The sequence below is a fragment of the Triplophysa dalaica genome, chromosome 2, assembly GCF_015846415.1.
Source record: "Triplophysa dalaica isolate WHDGS20190420 chromosome 2, ASM1584641v1, whole genome shotgun sequence".
NCBI lineage: Eukaryota > Metazoa > Chordata > Actinopteri > Cypriniformes > Nemacheilidae > Triplophysa > Triplophysa dalaica.
The window spans coordinates 9743737-9764941 of NC_079543.1; the positions used below are offsets into that span (position 1 = coordinate 9743737).

The following is a 21205-nucleotide window of genomic DNA, read 5'->3' on the forward strand; positions in this document are numbered from 1 at the left end:
GATGGTCTTAAGTTTTCCTGCAAAATGTCTTTATAAACTTTGGAATTCATTTTTCCATCGATGACAGTAATCCGTCCAGGGCCTGAGGCAGCAAAGCAGCCCCAAACCATGATGCCCCCTCCACCATATTTCACAGTTGGGATGAGGTTTTGATGTTGGTGTGCTGTGCCTTTTGTTCTCCACACATAGCGTTGTGTGTTCTTTCCAAACAACTCAATTTTGGTTTCATCTGTTCACAGAATGTTTTGCCAGTAGTGCTGTGGAACATCCAGGTGCTCTTTTGCAAACTTCAAAGGTGCTGCAATGTTTTTTTTGGACAGCAGTGGCTTCCTCCGTGGTGTCCTCCCATGAAGTCCATTCTTGTTTAATGTTTTCCTTATTGTAGATTTGTCAACAAAAATGTAAGCATGTGCCAGAGATTTCTGTAAGTGTTTAGCTGACACTCTAGGATTCTTCTTCACCTCATTGAGCATTCTGCGCTGTGCTCTTGCAGTCATCTTTACAGGACGACCACGCCTAGGGAGTGTAGCAACAGTGCTGAACTTTCTCCATTTGTAGACAATCTGTCTTACCGTGGACACATGGACATCAAGGCTTTTAGATATACTTTTGTAGCTCTTTCCAGCTTTATGTAAGTCAACAATTCTTGATCGTAGGTCTTCCGAGAGCTCTTTTTTCTGCGAGGCATGGTTCACATCAGTCAACGCTTCTTCAGAACAGCAAACTCAAAACTGGTGTGTGTTTTTTATTGGACAGGCCAGCTTTAATCAACACATCCAATCTCATCACATTAATTAGACCCCAGGTTGGCTGACTCCTGGCTCCAATTAGCTCTTGGAGAAGTCATTAGCCTAGGGTTTCACATACTTTTTCCACCCTGCACTGTGAATGGTTACATGTTGTGTTCAATAAAAACATGAAAACGTATAATGTTTGTGTGGTATTAGTTTAAGCAGACTGTGTTTCTCTATTGTTGTGACCTAAATGAAGATCAGAACACATTTTATGACCAATTTATGAAGAAATCCAAGTAAGCCCAAAGGGTTCACATACTTTTTCTTTCAACTGTATAAAAGTTGAGAAATGTGAGACTATATCTGCAGGCCAGATAACAAAATAAGTCACCAGAATAATTTCCTGAAAGTGGAGTGAGCTGGACGTGGCTTTACTTCTGACTGGTTGTTTCAATCTACATTATTGTACACCTAGTCCTTACATTTATATTGATGACTGGAATAATTAAAAGTATGTTTTTTTATTAATAACATTGAATGTTTATGGAAGGTCTGGTTACCATGGGCCGGTTGCACCATCTGTGCATAAGTTACAGCTTAGCCTAGTTATGACTTAAACGGGCACTAAATTACAACTGAAGCACTACTAAATATTTTTGAGTTGCACCATTCAATTTAGTTGAACCGTAATGTTACTTGGAAACTATATTTATAATATTTAACTATATTTTAACTCTGAACTAATATTAACGGAAGCCTTCCTCCAGTGGCCTGTATCACGAAGTCAGTTTCGGTTCTTACCCAGGTAAGTTCGCGTTTAGCATACAGAGTTTTTGGGCTCAAGAAGGTGGATTGGTTTTGAGTTGGTTTCGTCGGAATGGTAATTTAGGGGCGATGTTGTGCAAATTACATCCTAACTGGCATACATTACAGATTACTTGTTACTTTTAATCCCTTACTTTACAATATAAATGTCTCAGAATCGTAATACGTTACACGACTCCTTTATGAATTGAGTAGTAGAACTTAACATTCTAAAATGACAAAATGTCTTTTCAAAATATTTTTCGCCAATCAACCTCTATTAGACTGCTGAGTTCTTGAATTATTAGGCTAGACAAAAAATATATAGAGTATTTTGTATTTCAAATGGATTTATTTGAAACACTGCCCATCCATGCAGTCTAATAAGGAGGTTAACGGGCCAAACGTATTTTCATTTGAAAATACAACAATACTAAGATTAGGGTTAAATTTATTTCCATATTTACTTATCTGAGTGGTTTCTGATGTATTGTATATATGTTTTGTTCTGTTGAACGCAAAAGATGTTTTGGGAGATTTAGGAAAGCAAACAATTCGGGGTCACCTTTGACTACCTTTATAATCATTTCTTCAATGGTAGTCAATGATGCCAAAGAATTTTCAGTTGCCAACATTCTACTAAATATCTTTGTGTTCAACCGAACAAAGGCATTTATACAGGTTTGGAACAACTAGAGTGTGAGTAATCCATAACAGAATTTTCATTTTTTGGTGGAGTGTCCCTTTAAAAAAGATCCCATGTGTGCTCGAGTCATAATATCACATAAGAAAGTCTAACATTCTAACAATCGACATTCTACTACACAGGTCTTTCTGTTCATTGGAGGGGCTGGACTGTGTAGAAAAGGCGGGGCTGAAGTGCCGTCGTTTACGGACGTACTATGGAAGTCCAAACGTTGCAATGTGATCATTGAAGGACAGCTGTTCATCCAATATGACTCCGAGGTTCCTGACTGTTTTGGAATGGGTGATTGTGGTATTGCCAAGATTGATGTTGAAATCGTGTTGGACCGTAGGGTGTGCCGGAAACACGAGTAGTTCGGTCTTGGCAGGGTTCAGCTGGAGGTGATGGTCTTTCATCCAAGCTGAGATGTCCTCGAGGCAGGTTGTAATGCGAGCTGCTACAGTGGTATCGTCTGGGTGAAACGAGACTGGGTGTCGTCGGCATAACAGTGATATAAGAAGCCATGTGCCTGTATGATGGGTCCCAGTGATGTCGTGTAGATGGAAAAAAGCAGCGGTCCAAGCACCAACCCCTGAGGGACCCCAGTGATCATGTGGTGAGCCGTGGACAGCGAGCCCCTCCATGACACCTTGAAGGATCTGTCAGAGAGGTAGGATTTGAACCAGCGGAGGGTAGAGCCTGTGATTCCTAGTGATGACGGGGTTGCTAGCAGTATCTGGTGATTGACAGTGTCAAACGCTGCAGATAGGTCCAGCAGAATCAGGACCGAGGATTTAGATTCCGCCTTGGCTAGCCGCAGTGCTTCTGTGACCGATAGCAATGCCGTCTCAGTGGAGTGGTTTGTTTTGAAGACAGACTGCTTGTCATCCAGTAGGTTATTCTGGAATAGGTAGGAAGACACCTGGTTGAAAGCTGCCCTTGTAAGTGTTTTTCTATAAATGGGAGGAGAGAGACAGGTCTGTAACTGTCGGGAGTAGAAGGGTCCAATGTTGGTTTCTTCAGTAGTTAGTTAATTTAAAGGAAATGTTGTTTACCTTTAGGGGTTGTCTACCCATATGAGCGTTTTTGATGTTCGTCAAGTGGGTGTGAAAGCACAGATTACGTATAATATAATATAATTTTACAGCAATATTAAAATTAAAGTTCCAATCTCACCCATCGCCATTTAGCATTCACAGCTAATTTTATTAACTTTATTATTTAATCTTTTACAATGAAATGATCTTTAAATAAAATAATGTGAGATGTTATTGTTAAACTTTATGTATTTATATTAAATACTGTATATACTTTAAATTAGGTTTAAAACATCTCCGCACATCACTGGATAAATATACACACCTTACAATTTCCAACAGGTAAAGGAATGTTAATAGTGAATATTTTAACTTCAGAGCAATTGCATGTCATTACTCTTTTCACCTTATTAGGCAATATTTGATTCATTGCATCCAATAGAGATGGTTAGAGAGCCAGATTTAAAACTCAAAGGTTGCAAGTTCGATGCTTCATTAGGTGACCCCCAATGGGATCATCATGGCATATTGTTCACATATTTAAATTCTTATTATAATTTTAAAACCATTTACATTAAAAAAACGTTTCACACGGACTGTATGACTTTTAAATGTCTTTCTGATCCGCAGCCTCCAACTACAGTTTAGTATTGTAAGGCCTTTCTCCAAATTACAAATAACCTTTCAGGATAGGCCATTTCCACCTCTTTTTACATTTAGAAAGTCATGGCCTTTTAGCAAACAAAGTAAAAAAAAAAAATCAAAATGTATATGTGTGTTTAAAGGGATATATAAAGGCTACGTGACATATTGTGACTGCCCAACATTTTAAACCTCTACCTCCGTCACAGCCAGGGGCGTAGTTTGAGGGGGAGGTAACCCCCCCAATATTCAAATCCATCAGTTACAACCCCTCCAATATTTCAACATGAAAATCACAGTAGATCAAATGAAAAATATGTAGAATTACTTTATTTTGTGACAATAATTTTGTTCCTAATCAAATATGAGGGTGTCATAATAAATAAGACAAAAAATACTCCCCCTCCATTGAACCGATTGGTAACGCCCAACCACCGAGTCGCACTTTCACCAAAGCAACGCGAGTGGTGTTTGAATGGGAGAGCACACGGGTAACCTAACGTACGCCAAAAATGAAGAGAAGCGCTGCACAGCGGACTATATTTAACTGCTGGTCAGAGAGGGATGCAAAAAAAAATAAAGCATGTACTGAGAATGAGGTATGAGAATATTGTGTAATAATAGCTAAGTACACACCATATATGTTAGCTAGCTAATCCATTGCAATGTATTTAGCTATAACTATCAGTATAACAAGTTACCAAAGCAGCCATCTGTTTTGCTAGTTCATTTTCCGAAAGTGTCTGTAATTATCAATGACAAAAGCATTCACATTGATGCTTGTTTTCTTCCTAAAATAATCTGACTTTTGAACGAATTGGATGAATGAATAATTTTAGTAGCTCACTCATTAAAACAGTGAATCGCTGCCACCTACTGGCACTTTCAATACTTAATTTCTTTCTTTTTATAATCTCTTATATGTTAGAATTTATGTCAGTTTAACATACATTCTAAATCATTACATCTTAAAGACATCTTCTAACAGGAAACGTCCTATAGACGTATTGCAGATGAGCAAACACTCTCCGTGATGTTCGTGTGCTATCTGGGACGTTCAACCCCCCCAATGTTCAAACCAAGTCTACGCCCTTGGTCACAGTAGACCTTCATCCTCTGCTGCAAATTTATTATCATACAAAGTGTAGTGTATTGAAAAGCATTACATATTTTTTCCAAAATTATAACCAATGTTGTAGTTTCTAGAAGTTAGTCTAGTAGAGTTTTTTTACACAGAAGACTTAAATCTGCATTAGAGTGTAAAGTCCGGGATAAAAATCATGAATTCAATTATTAAGGTTATATGTTTATAAAACTATCAACGCTAAAAATTAATTACTTAATTTAATATAAACGTATTTTAAATATATGCTCTATTTTTATACTATAAGATTCAAAATATAAACTCATCGTGGCTATGTTTGTTACATAAACTGTAGATTTGTTGAGATGTTTGTAACTCGTGTTTACCATGGTATTTTACCAAAATTGTGTTGTGTATATGTATTTGATCACAACATGGTGACATGTTGGTAACATGGTTACATGGTGTAATTTGGAAGACAGTATTAAACCTTTTTTTTGTTCCTTCTCTGTGTGTTTCTTAAGGTATCTACCTTTATTTGGATTTCTGAAAACTAACTTTGCATTGCTGATGTAGTCATATTAATGGAGACTCTTTTACTTCTATTTACTTTCTAGAAACTACAACATTGGCCATAATCACAATGTTTGATAACTAATTTGCAGCAGAGGATGAAGGTCTGCTGTGACAGGTAGAGGTTTATAATGTTAGGCCCAGTCATATACAGTTGAAAGAAAAAGTATGTGAACCCTTTGACCCTGCACTATGAATCTTTACATGTTGTGTTCAATAAAAACATGAAAACGTATAATGTTTGTGCGGTATTAGTTTAAGCAGACTGTGTTTCTCTTTTGATGTGACTAAGATGAAGATCAGAACACATTTTATGACCAATTTATGAAGAAATCCAAGTAAGCCCAAAGGGTTCACATACTTTTTCTTTCAACTGTATACATAATAATCATGTAGCCTTTATATATCCCTTTCAAATACACACATATATATATATATATATATATATATATATATATATATATATATATATTTGTTTGTTTCTTTTGACTTTGTTTGCTAAAAGGCCATGGCTTTCCAAATGTTAAAAGAGGTGGAAACGTCCTGTCGTAAAAGGCTCAGTGTAATCTGGAGAAAGGCATTTCAATACTAAACTGTAGGGGAAATACAGTCAGTTTGAAAAACTTTAAGTCTAAGTTTTGTATGTATTTTTTATGTTAATGAGTTTCAAATTATATTAAGAATTTAAATATGTGAACAATATGTCGTAGTGATCCCATTGGGCCATTTACAAATAAAGCCTTGAAAACCTGCCAGCCTGGGAATTGAACATGCAACCTTTGAGTTTTAAATCTGGCTCTCTAACCATAAGCATCAAATATTGCCCAATAAGTGGACAGATATGTATGGAACGATATTCCGGACATTATTAAAATGGAATTGCAAATTGTATTTGCAATTGCGTTTTCAATTTGTGGACGCATAAAATGTGACATAATCCAAACTCAATTGCAAATCGCGCATTACCGTTTGCATTTTCGTTTAAGCAAACGCACACTGACTGCCAAATTTCAAATGGAAAAGCAAAGTCCGTTTGCAACTGTGTTTCCCATATCTTACGAGTTTTGACCCGGTCATATTTAAATGGTAATTTCAATTACCACGTCTGTTTTTTCACTTTCTCAGCGTCGCGTGTGTAGCCAGTCAAAACTCAAATGGAATCGCAATTCCCTTAGTATTTCCATTTCCGATGCCTTACACGGAAACCTGTCAATCAGTGTCAAGGGTGGGATTATGCTATGGGGCGTGTTTGTGTTGGGAAGTGACGTCACTCACAGTCGACGGTCAAGAAGCGATGCCCTGAAAATCCGTGTGTCGTTCGTTCTTTTCATATTCAATTGAGTTTTCAAAATCGGAAAATTAAAAAAACAGTTTGTTATTTCGTTATTCGTTTATAAATGTAATACCAAAAAACAAATAACGGGTCATTTTTCGTACTTTTGATTTAATGCTCAGATCAAAAATAGGAAATGAAATAAGGGGGGCACGACCGATTTTGATATATAATTTGTTCGATTTGTGTGAATCGGAAGTTATCTTCGTGTGTGTGTGTGTGTGTGTGTGTGTGTTGCACTTGGAAGTTTGCCGCAATGGCAAAAAGTTAAAACAAGCCTGAAAAACCTCAACCTTGCAGTGATTGACTCGGTATTTTTTTTTAGTAATTTCGTATCGACACCATGGCCGCACTGGAATCATATGCTGATTTAATTAAAGACTTATTTGAAACTGAAAGACACATAAAGAGATTTTCACTACCCTGCAGAAGATGGGTTTCCAGCGATGTTCTGCTACAAAATGCTACAATAAAAATATCTGCTTTTTGGCTAGATGTTAAGTCACGAATACTGGGTATAACTCCAATGTTGAACGTCTAACGCACCCTCAATGAAAGTCGAGATATGGCACCCCAAATTTTCCCAATAACCCCAAAATGCTACAGCATAACTGTTTTCTTGCATGACGGTAGACATCAAGACAAGGTAGCTGTGGAACTTTTAACGCACCATGAAAGACATACTTGTACAAAAACACAGTTCTGACAATAGACATTTTCTGTACATACAACAAGTGACAAAGTTTACTTAAATCTATATACATGTAACTACATAGCAGAAATATAATGTGTGTATAATGCACTGGCAAAGACCAACAAGAGTATAATAAATTGTATAAGAGCGATGGATCAGAAATTTTTTTGAATAAGCTTTATTTGTCCAATTGTGCACAAGCAACGTGTTGTGGTTTGAGAAGCTCAGAATGAAAAAATACAGTATAGACAAACACAGGAAATGGAAAAAATTAATATATAGAATAAAATACATCAATGATGAAAATAATTAATTTACATAAGAGGTAAGAGGGACAGTTAATTATAGATATGCAAAGTATAACAGAAATGCTTTTTACAAATATACACGTAAATTACTTATGCATAAACCGTACTGCATGCTCTGCACTAGAATATTGCACTTTCAAACATGTAGGTACTTTTGGATTTGATTAATATTCATGGTGGAGATAGGCTGCCTAAAAAACTGTTCTATCAAAGTAATATAGAGAATGGTAAGGGGAGTGGGTGATGGAGGTTCCACGGTCATCTCAAGGGGCATTCAGCATGTCATGACTTAGAGAGCAAGCAGCAGCCCATCATCTGTGAACTCTCTCTCACACACGCACGCACACACACACACAAAAAAGTTTTTACTTTAAAAACGTAAAAGAAGAGAAACGCGAGATGGTCCCTAAGAAGCTTAGCGTGAATAAGAAACTGCGAATAAGAAGCTGGATTCAGCCTCGTCTCATTTCAGAACATCGCTGGATACCCATCTCCTGCAGCGTAGTAAAAATCTCTTTATGTGTCTTGACAGTTTCACATATGTCTTTAATTAAATCAGCATATGATTCCAGTGCGGCCATGGTGTCGATACGAAATGACACACGGATTTTCAGGGCATCGCTTCTTGACCGTCGACTGTGAGTGACGTCACTTCCCAACACAAACACGCCCCATAGCATAATCCCACCCTTGACACTGATTGACAGGTTTCCGTGTAAGGCATCGGAAATGGAAATACTAAGGGAATTGCGATTCCATATGAGTTTTGGCTGGCTACACACGCGACGCTGAGAAAGTGAAAAAACAGACGTGGTAATTGAAATTACCATTTAAATATGACCGGGTCAAAACTCGTAAGATATGGGAAACACAGTTGCAAACGGACTTTGCTTTTACATTTGAAATTTGGCAGTCAGTGTGCGTTTGCTTAAACGAAAATGCAAACGGTTATGCGCGATTTGCAATTGAGTTTGGATTATGTCACATTTTATGCGTCCACAAATTGAAAACGCAATTGCAAATACAATTTGCAATTCCATTTTAATTAACATCTATTAACTGTTGGAAATTGTAAGATGTGTATGTCCATACAATGATATATGGAAAAAAAATCTGAAATATTTTAAAGTATTTACAACACCTTAAGCTTAGTAACATTTCCTTAAAATGAACTAACCCTGGAACATAACCTGCTCCGTAGCAGGTTATCTTCATAGAGCAAGTTGCTATGGTTACTTACATACGCTGAAAGTTGTCTCCACTTTTGGAACTGAAAGTTGGGGTTACCTGCTAACTAACATTTAAACTTACCCGGGTATGTTACATAACCAGCTTTCTTGAACCCACCCCGGGGTAAGCAGGTTTTAGGTTTATCTACCAAAAGTTCTGGGTTAAGCTGATGGTAAGTCAACCCTGCTCTCTGGCATACACCCCTGGTCTGTTACTGGTATCCAACCTGCCACTTCTGCTTGTCAACATTTGTTTGATTTTGTTTATTTTGTTTTTTTCCTGGTGCAATAAGAGAACTGTGTTCCTGTGGTGCAAATTTTTACCACCTAAGAATTGATGTGTAAAGCCATGTTGGCCTAAACTCATTGTGGTGCCTGAACGGGTTTGTGAGTGCTCCAGGTTTAAGCTCTTAGTTTTCATCTTTTTTTTTATTTTGGTTTCTTTAGAGAGTATTATTATTTTGTAATTTGTTTAAATTGTTTTGTTTCTTTTTTTCATTGACGCGATTGCATTTTTGTTTAATTTGGTGCTAATTGTTCTTTTGTTTCTTACTATTTCTAGGAATCTGGGGGAGTCCAGAGTGCTCAGGCTTGCTACTCCCTAGCGCTGGAGTTTCTCCCACACATTATCTTTTTTGTGTAGATTTTTGTTTGCAGTGAATTTCACTAGTGGGGGTTGTTTTTTGTGTGTGTGTGTGTGCACGTGTGCATATGTTTGTGGGCCATTTGGAGACCTGGTATCTAGCCTGCCCTACTGCTGGTGAGCCCCAGTTCCTTAGCTCAGTGCATATTATATATATATATTTTTGGGCAAAGTTGCTTGTCTCTCTTTATGCCACTCTAACTGAGCTTTTATTGGTACATTGACCCTCTCTCTTTTTAATTATTTATGGTCATTTTATAAAATCTGTGTATTTCATATACACGTCTTATAGTCCTATTTGTTTAAAAAGAAACTTGAACCTGTGTGCCTTGTATTAGTATTTCTCAGGTATATTCAACCTGGGTTGCGTAGCCATTGGTTTCTGTAATACAGTAGGATTTAATTATTCGTGTGTAATTTGATAAAGTCCCTTCCCTACCACAATACCCTGCCAGTTATCTTTCAAAAAGTAAAGAATTGTAATGTGACATTATTGGTCTAACAGGAGCTCATATGTGAAAGTGATCTCAAAAATGAAAAAAATCATGTAAGGAAATATTATATTTTCCATACATTTTAACGGTTTCAAATATAAAAAATATAATAATGGAACAAAATCAGCAAAATGTCAAATAAACAACACAAATTCAATAACAGCATCTTCTTTAAACAATTATTTTATTCAAATATACTTTTATATGATATTTTTTTCAAAGTTTAAATACATCTTTAATCCAACTTTAATATGTAACTATGTAGTGCTCTTAAAAGGCTAAAAATGATAACACATTTTCCAAAATCACAACTAATCTGTACATGCTGAAGTCTACATCTGTTCCTACCTCTGTAAAGAAAATACTTTTGATACGTCTCAAAAGATTGATGTACTTCATATTTACAATATATATTATTAATATAAAATAAAAAATGATTATTATTAATTATACTATATCTCTATATAATGTTTGGGGGCATATCTTCTGAAAAGAAAGGTAGACACAGATTCACAAAAATGTCTTCTATGTATGTCTTTAAACAGTAACTTGCAGCTTGGTTGAAACTGGGATACAACAAAACCATCCACTGTCCACCGTGCAAAGATACATGCACATTAACAAAGACAATAGAACGCATTAGAACCCATTATACATTTAGATTTTGCCACATTGGATGCTTTACTGGATTCAAGACTTCACATAATACATAATTACTTTGAAAAGGTCACGCTTTTTTAATATTACAACATCCAGGATACGCACACGGAAGGACCATTTTAAACAATAAACTGACACAAAGACATTTGAATATGTCTCATTGAACATACAACAACTTTTGAACGGTCTTCCTTCTCCACATTGTTAACACTGACTCTGTACTTCCGACTACGTCAAGCGTGACTTTTCAACGTTATTACGTATTACATGAAGTCATGAAAGCGCATCGCAGAACAGTGCATTTGTGTTTATAAAGAATACACATTAAACACTTTTTTTAATAAAATGACTGATAATTTCGCTAGATAAGAACCTGTTCCACTGGTATCGTTTAAAGCGGTGTGAATCTGCTCTGACACTTTTACTTTGACCTTCAACCGTTTGGAGTCCATTAAAGCTCACTATGGAGCGTATTATGGAGCTAATCCTAAAATCTGGTCCAATCATTTATACAACATGCATTCGTGCTGCAGAATCCTTCAAAAAAGGCTACACATCAAAAACAATTCGAACAAAGACAGTTTGACATATATAATGTTAATGAAGTACGGAATGTTTTTACATACAGCTTTTGTAAGTCGTATAAATCTAAAAAGACGAAGAGAGCACAGCCTCGGAATGGAGATGAAAGTTGATGCTCATCATTACGATTATTAGGGATACTGAAATGTAAGCTCCGCCTCTAACTGGTTGTCGGATTGGGATTGTATTGGAACTGTGGCACTGCTTTGAGCTTTCCGACTCTGCAGATGTTTTGCACAATGCACATATACGTGACTGGTGCAAGCTGGGAAGTGCGGGTTTTTTCTAGCCCCTCCCTTGTTATCCTATAGCGTTTATGGATTGTGGTCTGGCTGTGCGCTATGCCACTTGAGTCAAATATAGAAGGAACAGCTGAAGCCGAATATAAACCACTCAATTTATCCCGACCCCCCATATATGAGAATGTTTGAGTTAAAAAATGTCTATCCGCATTGCCGCCGTTTGTATACACGATACACAAAGAACATCAAAACGAATGATTACGCTCCTCAAATGCAATGATATAGATAGTACGTTGCATTCTCATCCCAAACTTACGTACAAGATCCACATCTTCTAACTTGTGTGGATTAAGAAGAACAAGTTCGTGAAGGCAAAGGAAGCGGAATGTGCCCAGGGCGGCATATCAGCAGCACGCAACAGGGGTAGAGTTAACTCGACCAGACTCCCATACACCCCTCCGAGGACACGCCTTTCTATAGCCTACAACCCTATTTACAACCTCGGAACGTCGAGTCTATCAACGGATAAATCATCAATTTACACCGGAAACATTCGTTCATATACTGATGAAATTGTGAGTACTCGATCTGTCGCATTTTGGTCTTTATCATTGCTCGCGTATAGCGTAACCAATGATCATTATGGATACAAACATAACCTATATACGCTTTATTGCGCATGACGGTTCTATTTGTATGTGACCGATTTTGTTTTTTGAGTTTCTTTTCGCTTATTATATCTTAATTCGTCTGCCATAGGCGGAGGTTTGTTTGTTATTGAAATCAACCACATTTACGAGGTTCTTAAAAAGAGAAAAACAGGTTTTCCCACAGTGTTGTCAATGGTAGCCTATAGCCTATATTTTCTTCATTAGGCTTTCGGTCAATGTAGCCTTGTATTCAAAACCTTGTCTAACTTCCATAAATCATCGCCGTGTACACATTGAAATGTCTTTCAAAAAGCTACTTGAATGTTTTACTTAAATTCCAGCATGAATATTTTTGTTCAATATTACTCGACCCATAATTAGGTTACTTCGTGCCATTGGCGCCTCTCATCACAACGATGTCACTTAAGATCTGGTCCAATCATTTATACAACGTGCTTTTGACTTCTTCCGCATGAAAGCTCGTCAGAGAGGCCGGTAAATGGCAGCTGCTGCTTGTGTTAGTGTTTATAAATATCTTGTGCTTTTTGACTAGCATATAAAGGTGCATCTCAATAAATTGGAATAACGTGGAAAAGTTCATTTATTTCAGTTATTCAACTCAAATTGTGAAACTCGTATTAAATAAACGCAATGCACACAGAATGAAGTCTTTGGTTCTTTTAATTGTGATGATTTTAGCTCACATTTAACAAAAACTCACCAATTCACTAATTTCAATTATTTTCTATGTACGTGCAGTACAGAAACGTTTTGGCTCCAGTTAAAGATGGTTATACTTGGAAATGTATTTAATGTTATACGGATTTGTAATAACTTTGGCTTGTCATGCAATCATTTAGGCTTAAATAATTGTGTACACATTGCTAATGTGACATAGTTTAAGGTAGATTAAATGTACATGATAGGCTACACATTGAAAGCAGAGTCACGCCTGTTTTTAATTACTTTTCTGGAGGAATAGCTCAAATGTTTTCTCACAGATCCCAGAGAATACCAGAAAACCTTCACACATTTAGGCTCCTTGTGAGTTTCACTTTGAAGTGTATTTTTTCAACTTTCAATAGTGTTTGGGTTCTCAGAGTGTATAGTGTATCCTCTTTCTTTTCCCACTTTCAGTTAACTGGTCGTTTTTATGAAGCAGTTTTATATCCATCCATAAAGTCACCATCAAAACTGCTGGTTTTACTTGCAAACGTTACCAGGTTATTCCTTCATGCCTTGCAGCTTTTACATATAGTCTTGTGTACAAAACACCTCCTAAGGTACAGATGAAAGGTTATTGATATAGAATATTTTATTGCATTATAACAAAAAAGATCCGGATATTATTACTGAATAATAATAAAAATCTGCCTCCTATATGATTTTGTTAACTCTTTACAATAAATGCATTAGCTTACATTAGCTTATAATGAATAATTTACGTTATCTGCGAGTAATCCTTGTTAATGTTCATGTCAATAAAGTTTTTCATGTTATTTCCTGGTGCTAAAACTTAAATTTAACAGACACAATTTTTGATTTTAAAATAGTTTTACATTGTCATTACAATATCGTTTATTTTAGTTGACATAGAGCTTGCATGGTATGTATTTTTATTGATCTTTTTTCTCAATTAGATGCTGAAAAATTGGATCATTCTTGCAGCTGCTAGTTGTGCAGGTAACTATTTTCACACACTTTCACACACTAAAAAACTCATTGAACACACTTGAAAGGATGAATACACTAGGTTGAGTATGCTTTCTTTACTGTGCGACAAGTAGAATCATGCGTTCTGTTAAAATAAAAGACCTAACAAAAACCTCTATGGGTGCACTATTTATTCAATCCATTCTTGTGTTTTTGTAGGAGTTACCAACATAAAGGTCATGAGTTTGATCACACAAAAAACGGATGTATATCTATTATTCACTGAATAAAAGCATATGCAAATGTAACAAACCAAGAATTACTTCTCTGCAGTCTCAGCAGTCTACACATCTCGGAAGCAGATAAACCATGGTGGTTATTTGAGTCTGGATCTTCCCGAAAGGACAGAAAAATTGGAGTTCGCTTCTGCTGATGAGAAAACCCATGTTACTATCTGGGAACGGCGGATTATCTTTCCTAATAAAGTCAGTAAAGGCACAGTGCACTCCTCCAGTGATGGCTGGACCTTCCAACTCAGGCATATTACGTTTGATGACGAGGGAACATACACCCTGTTCAATTCGTGGAATTCTGTTATCTCCACCTACATTGTAAAGGTTGAAAGTAAGTGAATGAATACGTTTCCTCCCACACCACCATCATCTGTTTAGAACAATATCTTTGTGACATACTGTAACTCAGGAGAGAACTTGTTACTAGCAACATCAAGTTCATGCGTTTGATTCTCAGGGAACGCACAGCCGATAATTAAAAAAAAAAGATCAAATAAAAGTTTAAATGTGTCTGAGGAATAAAATTCCGCTCATTTTTTCACTCTTGTTTGTTTTCCCTCTCCCTTATAGCCAAAAGAAGCATGATTGAATGCATCGCAGGTGAAACCCTCAGCATATCTCTGGAAGGAATCAATCTGGGTGATGCCACTCTTCGCTTTTACAACAACCATTCAGTTGTGACCCTGGTGGAGAACGGAATCCCTGTGGGTAATGCAGACCCAGACTACATCAACCGACTTAAAGTAAGCACTGAAAAGATCAAGGTGCTTAATGTCAACGTATCAGATGTAGGCAGATACCAACTCACCGATCACAAACGTCGAAACGTGTCAAACAATACAATGATATTAGTGGGTATGTATGGCATTTCTCCAAAAATCTGTGAAAACAAAATATAAATGTTTTTGATTTGTTTTCAAGGTTTGCACTGTGTACCATGAGTAACCTTTTTATATTTACTTTAAATCTGAAAAATGTCATCAGTTTTTGAATGATTAAGATTGTGTTGATTGTTTATTGTTTAATACATACATTCACTAGGGTTAGTGATCATCATATATTTTCTTTCTGCTCTTCATTTTGATCTCTATTTAGAAAAACACAATTTCACTCCAAATAAAAGTCTTATCGCTCTGATTCTTCTCGGGATTCCGGGGAGCATCTGCTTCTGCTGCAGGAAGAGAATCTGTAAAAGGTGTAGGAACAATAAATCACAAACAGATAATGACAACACCCTCAATCCCCTGCCTGAGTCTGTACCAATCTGCTATCCAGTGACTGACCCCTCACAGGTAACATCATCTGATCTAAGACACACAAATCAGGCAAAACACACAGGTAACACACAAACCAGACAAATGACTCTGCAATAACAGATTTAGAAAAAGATAGTTTGTTTTATTCATAAGTAACCATTTATTTAGTGCCTGATGTGGTGGCACTGTCAGTAGCCTAACGGTTACGGATTTGATGCCCTACAACAATAGTAAAGTTATAAAATGTCATAAATATCAAGGCATGTATGATACACAGATAACATAAATAAATAGATTATTAATAGATAGAACAGATCATTGTGTCTTTGTCTATCAAGTTCTTTATAACAACAGGAAAAATTAATCAAAATAGATAAAAAAAACACTATATAAGTCATTCAAATGACTTGCACACTCACATGTTTTCTTTGTACATTTTTTGTATTGAGAAATATTTGTCTCTTTACATTTATCTGTTTACAGTTCAGCTTGTAATTAACATTAGTCCATACTTATTATATTTGGTTTCTTATTTTAGGGTTATACGGCTGGCTATCCCACTCTTCCAGACCAGGGTCAGAATCCCTTTCCACCTCCAAACCAAGGTCAAATGCATTATCCTCCACCAGACCATGGTCACATTCAATATCCTCCACCAGACCCAAGTCAGATTCAGCATCCTCCACCAGTCCCAAGTCAGGTTCAGTATCCTCCACCAGTCCCAAGTCAGATTCAGTATCCTCCACCAGACCCAAGTCAGATTCAGCATCCTCCTGCACCACAATGGAGCGGACAACCTGCTTTTTCTCCTAACCCTGTAAGTTCAAATACAAACACATTTATTCAATTTTAGTGTTTTGTTTTTCTCAGACAAGCTCATGACACGTACATACACAGCATAGACGTATGTATGTAAAACAGTAACATTAAAAGGAAATCCATTCCATTCAGATATTGAGCCGGCTGCCCCTTAGTTGGCGTCAGCAATTTCTTACTGGGTTCTCTACTGACAAGTTAAAAGCTCACACACAATATATATTTGTGTATTTATACATACAGGACTGTGCCAAAGTTCTTAGGTCATCTCTTTTTAAAGATAAAAAATGAAAATACAGGAAAAATGTAGAATTTTTTTTTGAATTACATATATTATATTTGTATTATATACAATATTATACAAAAACGAATTAGCTTCTTTTAGCCAAAAGCCAGTATTTAGTGTGACCTTCCTGGGCACTAAGCACATCTTGAACTCTTTGGGATTGACTGTGAAGTCATGAGATTAGAATTGGAAAATAAGGTTCCATTTAGATTCCATCTTGGTTTAAGTGAACCATGTTCCTGTAAACGCTCAAGGGAAGTGATGCCACGCTAAATACTTGTCACTTTAGTCTATAAAAGCTGTTTTTTAACATTGCATTCCATACATTTACTGGATTGTCTTGTTGTATTCAATTAAGAAGATATATGTATGGTCACTGATCGATTGCTTAAACGCCTCTTCTTGAAATCTAACACTTTTGCACAGTACTGTATCTCATAAATATACTCAAACCCACACAAAATAGTTGCAATATGTTGTATTTGTGTATATACTGTATATGCGTGTGTGTGTTTATTAAACATATCATTTTTTATGTTTTTCTAGGGCTTTAATCCTGATTATGCGTCACAGAACCCTGCTTATCCTCCTGGACCTTTAGGATCCCCAGCCCAGCCCCCCCAGTGGAATGTTTCTCCAAACCAGTACAACCCACCTGCTCCTACGGTATCTAAAATCTTAACTGCATGCTTTACTATATGCTTACATTTCTATCAAAGCTATAAAATAGACAGTTTGAGGTGTTTTGCGTAAAGGACACTTATTACTTACAGTAGTATACAAGAGACAAGGATTTTATATGTACAGTACTAAATAATTGTTTCTTGTATTGAAATGTGGACACAAATAACATCATTTCATGTGTATATTTCAAATAATGATGTGTGTTTGTGCAGAATTACAATCCACTGATGAACAGCGCTCCATCTGGGCCTCAACCCACAACATACAATGAATCGTCTCCTGCTGCATCACTAGTAGCACCTCAGCCCGAGGTAATACATATCTTCTTTCTTTGATCATTTAAGAGGGTCATTTTTAGAGACCCTTCAACAGCACCAACCTAATGTATGTCTTTTCCTCTTATGAATAGTCTGATGCACCGAGAGTTTCCGTTGATGTCTTGAACTCCTCAGACTCAGCTGGTGTCCATTTTGACATTGACAAAGGGAAATCTTCCACCAGCAATTTCCTGTAGTTGCCTAAACTGCACGTAAATACTTTGTGTGAAAAGAAATAAACAAAAATACACAGATGTGGTCATATAAAATGCAAGACTTCAATACTAATAATAATACTAATACTAAAATGCTTTTCATAGCTTTCCTGTGGCTCAGTAGTTAGAGCATGGCACTAGCAATGCTAAGGTTATGGGTTCGATCCCAGGAGATTGCACATTGTCAGAAGAAGAAAATTAGAATACAATGTAATGTAAGTGTCTGCAAAATGCATAAATGTAAACGTATCGTAAATTAATGTATTTTAGCTAAAATTACTACCTCTACATTAATGAAGATGATGTTTGCCATTGCGACTCAGTGTGTTCCTTAAAACTGTGACTCTCTTAAAACCAGCAGTTTTTTGCTACAGGCTGGATTGCAACCTCACATTTATCAAATGGCTAAAACTTAATCAAAAATAATCTTCCTTCAGGATTTCTCCTTTCGTAAATCATTTTTCTTTTTGAAATACAAATTTGAAACCAATCTTTAAAGTTTTTATAGTGCAGTAAGTACTTTTAAGATTTTTGTCACCACCATGCAAAAAAACTTCCAAAGATGTTAAATGTCATTCTTTTCTTACCTTCGTATATTTTCTGCTTGTCCTGTCTAATATGTATGAAATGTTAAAAAATTATAATTCTATACTATGTGGCTAAGTTTCTGCTGCACTATGAAGTTACTGCTTCTTTATTTGTTTTCTAAATCACACGTTACATTATTCTATGTACGTTTTTGTATTAGCTTGTGTTGTTTTAAATTACAACAAACAGCATGTCAGCTTAAAGCACGGTTTGCCTTCTATTGTAGTAAAAACAACAAAGCGTTTATACTTGAATCTCATACTATTCTTTTACTTACCCGTGCCTGTAATCACTGTCTTAGTTTGTAAATACAGTTTGTGTATAACATGCATACTGATGCCTACCAATGTACTAATGTAGCCTACTAGCCTAACACTGCCCTAACTGCCTTACCCATGCTCACTTTTTTCAATTTCTTTTAAACTATGTATTCCTGCAGGTTATCTATATTTTTTAGGCTGTTTAAAGTTTCTTGTTAATGCTGAATGAGGCACAATAGATTGTTTTGCAGAACATAATCAACACTGTTCCAGAAGCTTCCTGTTTCAGTTTTTTAACCCATAACTTTAGAAAAATTACAAACAGCAAAAAATCTACAACCGAATCAAAATGTTAAACAAACATTTATAAGAAATAATTATAAACTGAATTGAATTGAAACAGGAACAGGGTTGTTTACATCTTGCAAAATGCTAATGTTTTTTTTACAAACCATATGCAGTTATTAATCACTTGGACTGGAATAGCAAGAATGATAATAAACAATGACATGGTAAATATTGTCATGTCAATTTTGTGTAAAATCTATACACCCATAACAAGAAAAATGTTTAAATACAGCCACAGAAAAAAATAAGAGAAATTGCAAATTTTCACCAGATGCATTGTGGCCAGCAGTGTCTGTTGAATTTCAACCAATTTAAACCTCAGAAGGGACATTAAGTCAACCAACAGCAATGTGAAGACTGACAGCACTAAAAGACACATGAAAACTGTAATAAAAATAAAGTTATCACATTAAAAACTAAATACATGTACAAATATGACTGTTGTAGGCTATTGCTTAAAAGTAAATATAACCTTGTTGTCTTTGCAGTATTTAAGGTCTGAAAAAATACAGAGCATTTTTATTATTTTGACGTTCCAGTCTTCACAGTAAAAATCACAATAGTCACAATAACATGCAACATTTCATACTCAAATTGATCATTGATCATCAACCCTCTCTCCAACATCTTGACTTTGTCCTTTTTAAGTCACTTAAGATACACACATTGCTTGTTATTGTTAAAACAAAAAACCTAGGAACTTGTAAATCAATTGTACCATTTTGTTCAACGTGCATACAGCGTCATGAGGGTACTGGCTTTCTTTCACTTCTAGTTTAGAAACTCATCATTACACTGACATCTAGTGATACACATAAAGAACAGCATCGATTGATTGACAGACTTGAAACATTTCCCACAATAAACATCACACAAATAAATCCCATGCTTAATGAAAGGCCATGCTTGATATTACCTACTTTGAGCATTTTGGGGAAAAGTTTACAAATATCCAATATAATATGATATAATACTCTTTGATTGGCATGAAATTGAATGTATTAATTTGGCCTATGCTTTAAGGTAAGACCAGATGGGGCAGAATAAATGAATGGCTCTGGGAACTCTAGGAACTTCTCAACTTCCTTGTTGAACTCTAGGAAGAAGGCTATTTTATTCACTTTAAATGAAGTGATTCTCTTCACTGTAGTTGATGCTGATTCATTAATAAATTAGTTGTTGCAAAACATGCTGAGTACTGATGTATTTTTTCATGAATCTGCTATGTTAGCGATTAAAACGTTACTTGGCTAAACGTTAGCTTGTTACATAGGACGTCACACTGCAACTAACACGCCGGAAGCCGTTACCCATGCATTGTTTTATCTTAAGCGACATGGCATGATGTGAACATTAACGGCCACAATTAGCCACCGATCCCGCCATTCAGGTCCCGTGTCACACACAGCCACGAACATACTGGTTACAGTTTTGTGGCGGTGGCATTGGCACTGTATCTAGCGTCCAAAAAAGGTGCACAGCTTTCATTCAGTGGGAGAAGGTCGTTTTCTCAGCATCTATTGTGTGCAGTATGTGCGCGACGGATAAGCTAAACATTCAGTTTACTGAAACTCGAGCGATTCATCAACGAGTACAACACAGAATTTAAGCATCTGTCACTGTTACTGACTGACTTTGTCAGACGATGTTGCCTTATAAATCAGGATAACATTTTAATAGTGTTTAAAAAGTGACTCATTGTCAACATGTAGTATCGTGGGTAATGTTTTTATATTTGTTTCCTGTCTTAAAAGTAAAGATAAAAAAATATATAAATTGTAAAAAACTTTATTGTTCAGTTGTATTACCGTATGTGACAGTTCAGTTCAGTTATAATATGAATGCAAGTCTGCATGATACCCCTATTAACCTAATGCATATTGTCGTTTAGTGTCGTAGTAAGTGCAATCTTGACTGTTTTATTTGTGTCCCCTTCAAAAAATTGCCCTTGAGAAATTGTATGTGTATTGTCCCCCCTACTGTTAAATGAGATTTACGCACATGGTTGTGCGGTTTTATTTTACTGGAAATGAATTGACTCATGGGCGTAGGTTTGGTCTCAGCTTTGGTGGGGACATCCCCCCCCCTCCCCCTG

The 21205-nt window shown here is 36.2% G+C and overlaps 1 protein-coding gene across 1 annotated transcript; it reads left to right on the forward strand.

Moving 5' to 3' along the window:
• The first annotated feature begins 11686 nt into the window (after positions 1–11686).
• Positions 11687–19279, forward strand: LOC130408135 (uncharacterized). The gene is made up of 9 exons (XM_056731609.1): positions 11687–12319; positions 14035–14077; positions 14381–14671; positions 14911–15195; positions 15436–15632; positions 16135–16413; positions 17245–17364; positions 17595–17693; positions 17792–19279. Exons 2-9 carry the CDS (start codon positions 14035–14037, stop codon positions 17894–17896), a joined length of 1419 nt encoding a protein of 472 aa, XP_056587587.1. The 5' UTR covers positions 11687–12319; the 3' UTR covers positions 17897–19279.
• The last annotated feature ends 1926 nt before the right edge of the window (positions 19280–21205 follow it).